Genomic DNA, 14,049 nt, shown 5'->3' on the forward strand with positions numbered 1-14,049 from the left:
CTTATAGATGTTTGTTTGTTTGTTCTTTTGTTTATTTGTGAGTGTATTAGTATTACTGAGTACGTATGTTGAATGGATATGTTAAACATGTATGACATTGATCAACATAACCTTTTAGAAAGATATCTCAGTGAATTTTTACATTTGCATGATATATTATGCTTATGTTCACACTTGAATGTATGCATATGTGACAGAGTATCTACCTGTTATGTTGGACAAATATCAAAATACCATTACCACAGATATGTATTATAATTACAAATGTAACCATGGATATCTATCATACAGTTATTATGGATACCTATCACAGTTACCATGGATACCTATCATATAGATACCATGGATACCTGTCACACTGTTACCATGGATAACTATCATAAAGTTGCTATGGATACCTATCCCATAGTTACCACAGGTCAGAAAGACACTGTAGTTACATAAGGATATTTCACTGGTGCAAGTAATCAAAACTAGTTACCATGGATACTTTTTTTATAATTACCATAGCATTCATACAGTTACCAAGGATACTACATTTTGTATCATACAGTTACCATGGATACCTATCATACAGTTACCATGGATACCTATCATATAGTTACCATGGATACCTATCATACATTTACCAAGGATATCTATCATACAGTTACCATGGATACCTATCATACATTTACCAAGGATACCTATCATACAGTTGCCATGAATACCTATCATACAGTTACCATGGATACATATCATATAGCTACAACAATTTCATGGACTCAAATAATCAAAGTTTCATCATGTCTTTTGTGGCACTTTTCTTAACATTTTACGTCCACTTATACATTTACATGTATGTCACTAAACACTAAGCTTTTAGTATATTATTGGTTACCATGGTAACATTTGATTATGAGTGTCATTGCAATATAAATACTGTACAAGTGATGTTATTGGTATATAGAAAAAAAAAGACAAATCTCAGGAGATACGATGATGACTACTTAGTAACTTCGATGGATATCAAACTATGAACATAAGAAATGAAACCAACACACTGATAACATCTTGAGATCTATAAATAACAGCTGGTCTTACCTCCCATAACAACAGTGTCACAGTTCCCAGTTGATCTTCAACGTTAGTATTTGACAACAAACGTAATGTCAGTTTATTCTCAGCTGAACTGACGATCTCTCTCAAAGTGCAAACAACTTGTCCAATGATAGACATCTATGAATAATAAAGATGGAAGGTTATTGAAAATTAGCAAATCAAGTACAATTGTCATGTAATTTCTAGTTTGATTATGGACAAATATCAAAACATCATAGTAGAATAGAAATTGATACTTGTATATAGTAGTAATAGCGAAGTTACCTTATTGGAATCTAGTTTTTGAAGTGACTACGTAAGTACCAGCTGTCCCCACAACTGTGATTGTGGATTCCATCTCCAACCTATTTACAATGGTCTACTGTCAGGTGATTCCACTGACCAAACGGCATAACATCATTACACTGCCGTCTTAGTGATTCAGACGATTCCAAAATCAGGTAACTTTACTATTACTATCGAAATATCAATTAACTTTCCACAATTATCAAAGCCAATTTTTCTCTAGGTAACTATGGTTACACAACTTTCATTGTACACACACTGTTGTATACCTGATGCATGTGGAGCAGAAGTAAAAATGTTGCACAAGAACTTGAATGATTGCTATTTTTATGATGTACGTATGTAGCCAAGAATTCAGTAGTGTGGGGATTCTTGGCTCTCACTTTTTTCCTACCCACCTGGCATTTCGCCAGCAGTCTTTTACTTAATGAAGGTTCAACCAGAAAGGAGGCACACATTCTTATTGGGTTTTAAATGTGAGATGACGTAAAACGGACATTATGAATATTAATGAACCCATCGCTGTAGACAGTATCAGCCGATCACAAAGGGATGGATTTCATGATGGACATAGATGTATGAAGTGAAGTTTAATAGTATATTAACTGACAGAACTTGGCACCAAAATAGACATATTAATTATTTTCTCTCATTTTTGAGAGCCAGGCAGCTGACTGGTATTTTAAATCACCCAAACTCACCTTGCCATGAGCTCTATCTTTGACTACATAGACAGTTCCTTTGAATCTTGTAATCATGGTGATGTCCCTTGGATTGTGGAATGAAACGATTGTCAAATATCGTGGATTATTACTTTCCTGGAAAAAAAGGAAACAGTAGATTAATGGCTCCCTAGTTGGAACATTTCAAAAGATAAACAAAATGTTGTGGTTCATCACCTTGTTTTCAAGAAAATTCAACAATATTTTACTTTCCAATATGGTTACCACAGAATTTGGTGGCCATTTTGGATTCTACAACAGGTCAATTATTAGATGAAAAAATTTGCATGGTAACACCTGATTGTTTTTCTTGATTTTACCAGTGAATGGGCTGCACAAGGTTTACTTTAATTTTAAAATTTTATATATCCTGCACTACATATTGTACATCAATACAAAAGTCATACTAAAGCAAGATCAACTCTTGGGTGTAAAGAACGTCCATGAGCATGTCTGATGGAAATCTGTTATCAAGAAGTGCAATTATTACTTCAAACTAGTCAAATTAAATACTGAAAAGAGAAAGGACCCCATCCCAAACCACTGTACCACATACCCACTTCTTTTTCTTAGTTTTTTAAAACTCTTTTGGATTGTCAAAACAGTCTGATGGTGTAATTTAGTATAACTTCAGGAGCTGACAAATAATTACCAACCCATCCTAGCTGGGTTTTTCAACTGATGCAATCTATACAACAAATGTACACCAAAATTTTGAATATTTAAACATGTACATGCAATATTAAGTTCCTTGTACATGACAAGGATGTGTAAAGTCAAGAATTATGAAACTTTTATTCTATTTTTGTTGAAAAAAAAATAACTGAACAAAATAATGATCTGTGTTAGTTTTTCATCACTGATACACATACCTGAATGATTTCAGTCTGTGAGTATCGTATCCATGCTGTATGTTGTGGTGGTGTCATAATGCTAATTGCTACAAATGTTGTAGGAGGTCGGCCATCTTGGTTGTTTGGTAGATTTCTGCATGCTGTGTAAAGAATGATAAAGTACACGAAGAGCATCAGTGAACAGGTATGGAAGGAGGTTGGCTATTTTGGCTTACAATGGCAGATATTATTTACGATGGGTTGAAAATTGTAGATGGATGATGGCAAATGTAATCATGCACTTTGGCTCTGTCGCTGAACAAGGCTGTGAAAATGATGCATAGTAACTTACATGTACATGTACCTATGGACACAGACTGTCAATTTACCTATGGAAACACAGTCACACCCTGATACACTACCATCAACTTACCTATGGACACACCCTGATACACTACCATCAACTTACCTATGGACACACCCTGATACACTACCATCAGCTTACCTAAGGACACACCATGATACACTACCATCAACTTACCTATGGACACACCCTGATACACTACCATCAACTTACCATGGACACACACCCTGATACTGTTACTGTCAACTATGAAGAGACACCCTGACACACGACTGTAAACTTACCTATAGACATTTCAAGTACAGGTTCTTCTGGGTGATATTCACTAGAAATATCGGACCCAGACATATTATCAACCTGCTGCATTTGATCTTCACTCATTGGATCACGCCCAGTCTTTGCAATCAACACAGTTCTTAAATAAATGAGTTGAGATCGAAGTCCTTCATATGTTGCTTGTTGAAGAGCTGCCATCCACTCATCTCTCTGCTCTGACGTGTGGGCAGCTAGATACTGTACTTTCTCATCTCCTGGGAAAGCTGGCAAACACAAAGAACATAATAGATAATGATGAAACTAATCACTTACATTGTATAGCTGACAAAACACAAAGGACGTATTTCAACTTGAATGACAAGATTAATCATACTTATTGCTATGGTAACATACTCATCATCATTTCATCAGGGCCATACTGAAAAAAAAATACTGTTGGATGGTTAGCAATTTGATTCAACTGAATATTTCACGTGCTCCGTTTTTGAAATGCCATTTTTGTGGATATGAAAACTGACCAACCGACTCTAAAATGATTTATATTGTTGTAATATGTATGTAAATCAAGTTTGGTATTTGAATTACATTCATCCTATATTATCATAAACTGGTTATATCATCAAGAATTTAGAATATTATCCTAGACGACCACGATATCTTTCCTAAATTTGTATGTCAAAGAGTAAATGACATTAAAATGACTGCTTACAATGCAATCTGATGTATTGGTGCAATCCTATAAAGCTGATTATTTGAATTTGATTTTAACATACTTATTATTAATTAATTAATTATTCATTGTTAGGATTATTGCATCGGCAGTGATTGAACTCACCATGGCACGGCTTTTCAGCTACATGTATGTGTACTGGGTCTATACAGCTACATTTGAATGTATACAGTGGGGCTATACAGCTATGTATACTGGGGGCTATACAGCTATGTATACTGGGGCTATATAGCTATGTATACTGGGGCTATACAGCTATGTACATGTATACTGGGGGCTATACAGCTATGTATACTGTGGCTATACAGCTATGTATACTGGGGCTATACAGCTATGCATACTGGGGGCTATACAGCTATGCATACTGGGGCTATACAGCTATGTATACTGGGGGCTATACAGCTATGTATACTGGGGGCTATACAGCTATGTATATTGGGGCTATACAGCTATGTATACTGGGGGCTATATAGCTATGTATACTGGGGGCTATACAGCTATGTATATTGGGGCTATACAGCTATGTATACTGGGGGCTATACAGCTATGTATACTGGGGGCTATACAGCTATGTATACTGGGGCTATACAGCTAAGTACACTGGGGCCATAGAGCATTCATACTGGGGCTATACAGCTATGTATACTGGGGCTATATAGCTATCTATACTGGGGGCTCTACAGCTATGTAAACTGGGGCTATATAGCTATTATAGTGGGGCTATACAGCTTTGTATACTGGGGCTATACAGCTATGTATACTGGGGCTATACAGCTATGTATACTGGGGCTATACAATTATGTATATTGGGGATTTACATCAACACAATGACTTACCCCAACTCTAACTTTTCTCATTGCTGTACTGTATGTTCTGTTTTTCTATATTTTATTTATATCTATTTCACAATGATATAATTTATGTAATGTACAGTAAACTAAAATATTTTTGACACTAGAAAATTTTGCGATTGTACAGTCTTCAGCTGGTTCTCAAAGTCAAAGTCTAATTTTCACTAATTACCTGACTGTTCATGTACAAGACTGGATTTTTGTCACTACTTATTTTTGCATTTTTGCTTTCCAGCAAACCAAGTGAAAATAAGTCTTTAGGGAAAATTTCCAAGTTTACAGTATATTGTATATTTTTATCCCAATACATGAAAAACCACTTTAAGAATGTATTACAATTCATCAATATAAATGAAATAAATAAAACAAGATCTAAGTTGACAAATGTTTATGATTTCATTTTCAGGTCTATTTGTATCACATCTCATGCTAGAACCTTCAAAACAGACCAGTTCATGAAATCCTGTACTAACGGACGATAGAACTGTTTGATAGTTTGATGACTATCAAATAACTGACTACATGTACATTCTCTTCCTCCTTCAGTGTATTCAACCATACACTATTTCCTCCTACATCAGCATGAATCAAATGATTTAAATATTGGGGTCAAATTACATTTGTGAACTACATGTAGTAGGGTAGGTACTAGTAGTGTTCTTATGGAATGTGTGACACCATCTACAATAGACCTGTTGCCGGTTCCAAGATGCATTGCACATCTCTCAATACAATGCCATGTATTGTGTATGCACTGAGGGGTTTGCACGCGCTATGCAGGGGGATGGTTGTCACCCTACCTGGGGTTCACCTGTAAAATCCTCTCTGCCATTGATGGTGTTTAGTTTTTGTTCTATAAAATCACTCATAATCAAAGCAGTCAACTTGTGCTTCCATAATTTCCTGATGAAAATGTTATTTCAAACGTAATAAAGACAAGACAAGACTAAATGTAAAACATAAGCGACATCATCTTGCGCAATGCATCTTGGAACTGGAAAATCGACTATATGGTGTTTAATCAATATTAACATTACTTAAGCAATTTAACACTGCAACTTGCCATTTGGCAATAACAACTTGACTACTGCATGCTATTTGATCATAAGATATTCAAATTGAGAATTCAACATTCCATTTGAGAAGTAGATTTTTTTTTTCATTTATTTGAAATTTTCATTTTACAAGGCAACTTTCTATTTGAGAAGTTAGACATACGGTGAAACATTAAACTGGGTATAATTTGACATTGGTGTTTGAAATTAAATAAGACTAATTCAATTGAAATATTTGGACACTTGTGTTACCTTTTGAGTATGACTTGGGTGAAATCACATCAAATGGACATTTATTTCGGTAACAGTCTACAGTATGTAAGTAGTTTGGAAATGAGGACATACATGTATTCTCCCTCAAGAACTCTTTCATATATTGATGTAAGAGCCAATATCCACATCTTAGCATTAGTTACCACATCATATCATGACAATCATCAATCCGACCGACAACAATCTCTGATAACATTCTATCTAGACATTCCTATGACATACATCAGTGAACAAAAGGGTCAAGGGTCAAGGGTCAAGTAATACAACTACAACAAAACACCTAGTCCAACGTAATCTTAAAAATGTAACCACACACTTTAGGATATATCAACCAGTGTCTAACTTGTGCATTTCTCTTTGATTTATCATTACAACCTGTCTAGTTTCTGTGTGTTTTTGAGATTACAATTTTGACAATGACGTGCACAAGTTTCCTTGCATGAATAACTGTTTGTTCTCTTAACAGAAAGTAGTGCTTTTATTAAAGGACAGTGAGAAGGTAAAATCTACTTGAGTTCCCCATTCATTTGTCCAAGCTATGTTATAATGTGTGGGAAATTATACTCATTTATATATAGAGAGTGTTTCTACTAGACTAGATGATCCCTCTCAGCCACCAGGGTTCAGAAAACCTTACTAGAATCACTGGAAAGAATAAAACAATTGGTTATCTTACCTATGACAAAGGTATAAGATTGTGTTTCTCCTTCAACCTCCATTACTGTGCATCTCTCCAGTAAAATAACTCCTGATGGTTCTGATAACATATCTTTGCCTTTGAAGTAAAATAACAAATTGCTCCGCAGACGACACCATCTTTCAGAGTAACCTACAACAAGGAAAGAAAAATAGCTCAACTTTAAATCTAATCCAAAACTTTCCCCATTTCATCTTTACAGCATGGCTATAATAGTACATTGCTACGTCAGTGTAATAAGGTCGTATCTGCTGTACAATTGTAACTTGCGTGTATACTAACGTGATGACATGTACATGAATAATTATGATTCTATAAATTTGAACATGTGTGGTACATAGTGGCATAGATTGATAATAACAATAATTTTTATAATGTTAGTTTTTATATAGCACTTTTCTGCACTTTGCAATTATTACCTCTGGCATGGATCTATAGTGGCACAACTACTCATTATATAAATACTTCCCCAACTCCCTGGGGAGCATAAAATGCTTTGCAAATGGCAGTGAAAAAGCTCGATCTTGCAACCTGCAGATTCAAAGCCAGCCACTCTAACTACATGTATGCGACCATCATAACTCTGCAGAAAGTTTATAGGAATGTTGTAAATCGTCGAAATGTGATTACAATTAAGATCATCATGTAAATATACTTATACTGATTAGAAGGCAACTTGTCAAAGTTGAGGTAGCAATTTATACATTACAAGCAATAAAATAAAATACTATCATACGATATAATAAATAGATTTTTTTAATGGTTTAAATCTAATTATTAAATACTCAAGTGACAGATAGTTAGGCAAAAAAACAAAACATGGGTAATTGCACCATTTAAAAAAAAAATCCTGGGTCCCATGAAAAGTAGTTCTGCCATGGTAATATTTACTGGTGAGTTTATGCTTGGTACAGTACTTAAGTGAATGTTATACATGTATGTTACATCTCAGCACCATGGCAACTGTAGTATATTGGCATCCACCTCTGTATTGGTTTCATAATTCACAAGAACAAACTGAACAAAACTTCTCACAAGCAGCAAAGGTCACAATGACACACATAATGATATATTGTCATTTGGGAGTAAATGTCAGGTTAGGGATATAATTCAATGTGAGAAGAATAGTAGATGGGTACTGAGCTATAGAAACAGTTGACTCTGGAAAAAAAATAGTCTGGACCCTAGGCAGTTGTGCTAACTTTTAAAAGCATCCATACACTGTAGGCATTTTGTTCAGTAATTTTCTGTTCACAGATCCAAGAACACCAGTCTTACTACATAACAAGACTACAGATATCACTGTGCTCTATCTTATCCATGTGGCTCCAATGATTGGACAGCACTAAGCCTGGGACTTAAGCATGGGCCTTTAAACCCAATTTGGTTCCATTTGGATGTCCATGCTTTTGCTAAATGCACTTTGTGATTTATCTAAGGTTTTCTATTGTATGATCGGTTCAAAGTGGAAAGGGTTGATGAACTTTCCGTCAATCATTTTAAATTACCAATGCATGATCAGTGAAGTGAAATCATCTGATCACTGTATAAGAATGTCACTGTAAATCACAGAGTTATTTTTGGTGAATTATATATTATTAGACAAAAGCAGTCCCCCCCCCCACCCAGGACCCTACATTGTACATCTATAAGGAAAGCTACAAGGAGAACACTTGATTGTGAAGCATACAATGTTAATACATATTACTCAGAAACGATACATTTCACACTTTTAAACAGTCCCTTTATCCACATGGATGCATTACTATTAATTCTCTCAGACTACCCATGCGTGATACCTCCAATCATGGATGTATTAGGGATACATCCATGCTCCAATGGACCACAAAACAAAATCTTGAAAACAGTTTGGAGGTTTGAACATAGACTGGGACTGTGTTTTGAAATTACAAAACCATCAAAACTTGACATTAACATATGTTGATGATACTTACTGTCACTTTTCTTTCGTCCAAAGAAGTCATTCATCAACCCACTTGATGCTTCTTTTATGAATAGAGATCCCTCTTTGGTAAAATGTTTGGGTGGTTGGATGGCAAGTTGTGATAATTCTCGGGCGTTGAACCTCATTATTACTCAGCGTAGATTATCATTCAATGGGCACACAATTCACAAACCATTAGAATGAAGTATTTGAACACTTTAGGAATAATCGCAACACACAGTTATTCATAACATGGTCATTTCTCAAAATATAACGTTGACTTGTTACACCGACACCTTGTAGAGGACGACGATCGACTATACACACATCATGTACGGATTAGACTCGTAGAGTCTAGAGAGAGCTAGCGACAAGTATCGTTTCCTGCGGATCCAACATAGAAAGTGTTGTTTCGTGCCATAAAACTGTGAAAATGCACGACTGTATAACAACGGACACTCCAAAGTCACATCGGTGTTATCTTAAAGGCAACCAGGAAAACATACCCCCACTTAAAATTCAAGACACCGCTCGTGCTACCACACAACAAATCAAAAGTTTGACCTCTGGGCTCTCCTGTGTACATGTAGCCGGAAGACAACCGGAAGTATATTTATGAATGTTTCTAATGAAGTTAAGGGGCTAAAAACTATGTAGTATGTTTACCCGTTAAATGAACCAAGTTGAAGGTATTAACATATCTATTGATATCATTACCCTTCATGTATCACAGTAAACAATGAAAATATGAAAAATGACGATATGAGATCTATCATTGGTGATATATTAGAATGAGACTGGGCTGTTGCTTAATGTCGACAAAGATAAGTGTTCCATAATCACTGCGCGCGGGTTTCTGGGAAAAACGAAAAGCGCATCATGTCGAGTGAGTTTTATCTGAGGTACTATGTCGGCCACAAAGGGAAATTTGGCCACGAATTTCTCGAATTTGAATACAGACCAGATGGTAAGACGTTCTTTAGGTTTCTAGTGTAACCCTGTCTCATTTTCTCCCGAGATGCCGATCAGACTATGTATTTTTGATCGTATTGATCACCAGTGTGTAACGCTAAAACTGCGTCCGTTCAAAGCCATGTGACCCAGTGTATACAATGTTCAGAGATGTACTTCAAATGAAATATTTTGATGTGGTAGCATTATCACTGTTCACATGTTATCTTTCTAGGAAGTGTGGGATCAGATGCAATATAAGTGATGAGACATGTTTGTTTTGCCCTCAAATCAAGTCAGGGAACGCTGGTTTGTAAACATGTCACACGGGGTTTGGGTTTAGAGACTCGAGTTGATTTCAACTCATTGTAAACGTCACCATGACGTTTCACATGAAATCGTGTAGTGCATCGTACCATTGCTGCCAATTTTATCATATGAACAATGACACATCTTGCTAATATTAACTATTCACCAATGAGCCAACCGTAAATTGATGCAACTTTTCAAAACAGTCTGCTGACTATTTCCTGCCATCGACTTTTGTTTGAGCATGGATGTACCATGGTTTGAGGGAAGCCAAAGTTTGATTGTTCAATGCACTAGCTATTATAATAACTTTGTAGTTCAATTGACAATACTTGTACTGAGACTGCCTTACTTTTGAATGGTCGCTGTAAATCTTACAACTTCTGTCATAATTTTTAATATTTTCCATCATTTTAGGTAAACTTCGGTATGCAAATAACTCTAACTACAAGAATGATGTCATGATTAGGAAAGAGGTAAGTAAATGACATGATTGATGAATAATGATAAATTATAATCAGTGTATATATGCATTCACCTGACTGTCGTAAGTTCACATAAAAGAACACTGATGCATTTTTAGAAAACAATATTTCATTCAAATAAAGAATGGAGAAGCCAAGAGACTTGATCAAGTCTAGGTTATGACTAGTCTCGGTTACCCAGACTCTTGCTGTTTAGGGCATAACCCCTGAGCAAGAGTCTGGGAAAACACAATAAATGTTGTAAGGGACAACATGGCCGCTGTCGAGATCTGGGACTGACTTTCACTGATTGGACAAAAATGATTCCAAATTTTCATTTTCATCAACACTATATATTTAACAGAAATCATGGTATAAACATTTTGAAAACAGTCTTTGTTCAGAGATTAATCAAAATGCTCTTAGCAAGAGTTGCTACCATGTGATTATACAACAGTGGGTCATCCTCTCCATGCAGCCATCTTGTAATAATTGCTGACATTGTATTTTCACAAACTCTTGTTTGGGGGTTATGCCCTCAACAGCTATAGTCTGAGTAACCAAGACTAGGTTTTGACTAAAACCACTAGCCTTATTCACTCTGTGTCACCAGAGGGCGTACCTGCATTTGACTATTTGCATTCTTTATGCCAAACGTGAAGTTTAGAAGATGTTCATTGACAATCTGTAAAACAGAAAAAGCAGCTGGAGAAGTTACTCCTGAGTGGAGGCAATCATGGATGTTGAAAAAAAAAATGATTAGGAGAAATTTGTATAAATAATTGCAAGTCATGAAGTACTATATTTTGCAAATACTCTTTGGTGTGACAGGCGTATGTACATAAAGCTGTTATTGAAGAATTGAAGCGAATCATTGAAGACAGTGAAATCTTACAAGAAGACGACGCATTATGGCCACAACCAGACAGAGTTGGAAGACAAGAATTAGAAATTGTGATGGGCGATGAACATATATCTTTCACTACAAGTAAAATTGGATCATTGATAGACGTGAACCAATGCAAGTAAGTATGGTAACAGATTCAGTCAAGTCTTTCCACTAAAGTTATATCACACTTGTTAATCAAATACAATGAAATACTAAATTTTCATTTGGAAGTTATTGTCACTTTTTCTACTATTGAGGTTTTCTGCTAAAATAAAATCTACTCAGAATTATTTTTTTTACGTGTAGTTACTAAGCAACCCTTCCTAAATCAGTGAAAATTAGGTCAAGGAAAAACAACGAATTTCTATGTCATAATTGGGTCATTGGAAAGACAAAAGATTGTGGAGTCTGACCACCAGGGGTGCTGTTTCACCACATTTGACTTTGAAATGTGGGCCAGAATTGTAAATACAGTGGAAACAGGACACATGATGCCATTGTAGCATTTCAATGATGGGACATGATGTCTGTCTTCATGTACAAAACATGTGGCATCATTGAAATGCCACGTCAGCATGTGTCCTTTTTCCACTGGTATTTCATAAACTGAATTCAAAATATCAATGTTTGATTGCAATCTTTTCTTGCATTACAGGGATGCCGAGGGTCTTCGTACATTCTACTATCTGGTCCAAGATCTTAAATGTCTTGTCTTTTCATTAATTGGGTTACACTTCAAGATCAAACCAATCTAAAAGTTTAGTAGTTAGAACTCTTTGTCAAGTTTTGCATTCCAGTTTTAGGATTTTATCTCCCAAGCAAGGAAACCAGTTAATAATATGAAAACTCACCAATAATCATATATTGGTGTGACTGCCACTCAAAATTGTATCATACTTCAGCTGAATCCCTTACGCTTTCTCAATTTCTGGAACTCTGGGGTACTGATAGTACATTCAGGTATAATTTTCTCTCATTAGTTTCTTAAATATTTAGAAAGTATTGTTTTTTCCCATAAAAGTACAATTTTTAAACACTTGTAAGTTTTGTACATTGTGTTAAAAAAAAATATCAACCCAGCTTATCATTACATAGCATAGATCTACTTTTCCCCAAGAAACAATCAACTTTCTTTATACCGAACGTGTACAAGTTTTATTTTCTGAAAGTGATGTGTTGATTGATAAGAGTGAGTAGTTGTGGAACTTCAGAAAGTGTTTATGTATGATGAGAGTGAGTATTTTCCATTTGTAGAAATATTCCCCTTTTTGCTCAGTTTGCGATGTCCAGTGTGCTGCAAGAATGAAGATAATGGCTGAAATATTATTTTCAGTGATTTTTTTCCTAAGTTAGGGGAATCCTAGTGGAATTAGGTGAAACTTGAACTTACCGTGTATCATAATTTGGGTGGCGTTCCTGGTAGAAGTATTGGGAGAGAAGGTACATTTTACCTACTTGCCAACATTAACAAAAAGAGTGATTTTCAGTGGAAGACTCATCAGTGATTCAGGTAAAACATGATGCAGTGTTTTTGCTAAGGATCAGGAACCCTGGCAATAGAAACAGGGATGGGTAAAAGTGGCAGTGTTTCCCATAGAATCTAATGTAATTCTGTTCATGAACCTCAGTAAAATGACATGGGAACACCCAGTAGATTTTACCTTTTAACTGCCCCTAGCAAAAACACTGTGATATCATAATTGTATTATGCATTGATAGGTATTAGCTCCATTGTATTGCACCAGAAAGGATTTTTTTAAACCGAGTAACAAATTGACCAATTCTGACTCTCTGCCATGACTGTTCTTACATTTTCACAACACTGGACTATCTTGAAAGTTTTTGTAATAAAGTATTGACATCATTTCGAATATCATTGTGTTGTATTGAATTTGTGGTGATCAGAAAGCTCGATTATTGACTAGCCCATGCTCTAAGTTTCACATAAAGTACTATGTAACTTGGAAGATATGAATATGTAGCACCCACCACCATACAGCAATGTTGGATCAACTTTGAAGCCTCCCAAATCGTGGTTGTATAAAATGTGTCTGCAGCATACCATAGACAATCACAACACAAGCTTGCATTAGGAAAACGTATACTTTAATTCTTTGTGGTCAAGAAAACAATTATTGTAAGGTTCATAACTATTCTTAAAGTCCTTTTATATCAAGCTGTGTGATACGATGTGTCATGCCTTCGCTATCACGCAAGGGTTGCCCGATGCATGATGGCGCCCCCTCACGTACCTCACAGACTACCTTCAATATATGTGTTCCATATAAATATACATGTCATAAC

At 35.6% G+C, this 14,049-nt stretch overlaps 2 protein-coding genes across 2 annotated transcripts in view; one reads left to right on the forward strand and one right to left on the reverse strand.

Moving 5' to 3' along the window:
• The window catches only part of LOC144438611 (inositol polyphosphate-4-phosphatase type I A-like), a 36,056-nt gene extending 26,778 nt beyond the window's left edge, over positions 1–9,278 (reverse strand). Inside the window, exons 1-6 of the mRNA XM_078127710.1 lie at positions 9,143–9,278; positions 7,167–7,319; positions 3,590–3,844; positions 2,981–3,102; positions 2,088–2,204; positions 1,084–1,218 (exon numbers count right to left, since the gene is read on the reverse strand). Of these exons, the coding sequence (XP_077983836.1) occupies positions 1,084–1,218; positions 2,088–2,204; positions 2,981–3,102; positions 3,590–3,844; positions 7,167–7,319; positions 9,143–9,278 (918 nt within the window). The remainder of the gene's footprint in view (positions 1–1,083; positions 1,219–2,087; positions 2,205–2,980; positions 3,103–3,589; positions 3,845–7,166; positions 7,320–9,142) is intronic.
• Positions 9,279–9,997: 719 nt separating this feature from the next.
• LOC144438613 (protein mago nashi homolog) lies at positions 9,998–13,600 on the forward strand. Its single transcript, XM_078127711.1, has 4 exons — positions 9,998–10,099; positions 10,810–10,868; positions 11,688–11,881; positions 12,401–13,600. Exons 1-4 carry the CDS (start codon positions 10,012–10,014, stop codon positions 12,498–12,500), a joined length of 441 nt encoding a protein of 146 aa, XP_077983837.1. The 5' UTR covers positions 9,998–10,011; the 3' UTR covers positions 12,501–13,600.
• Positions 13,601–14,049: the final 449 nt, after the last annotated feature.

Source organism: Glandiceps talaboti, chromosome 8 (genome assembly GCF_964340395.1).
Source record: "Glandiceps talaboti chromosome 8, keGlaTala1.1, whole genome shotgun sequence".
Classification (NCBI taxonomy): Eukaryota; Metazoa; Hemichordata; class Enteropneusta; family Spengelidae; genus Glandiceps; species Glandiceps talaboti.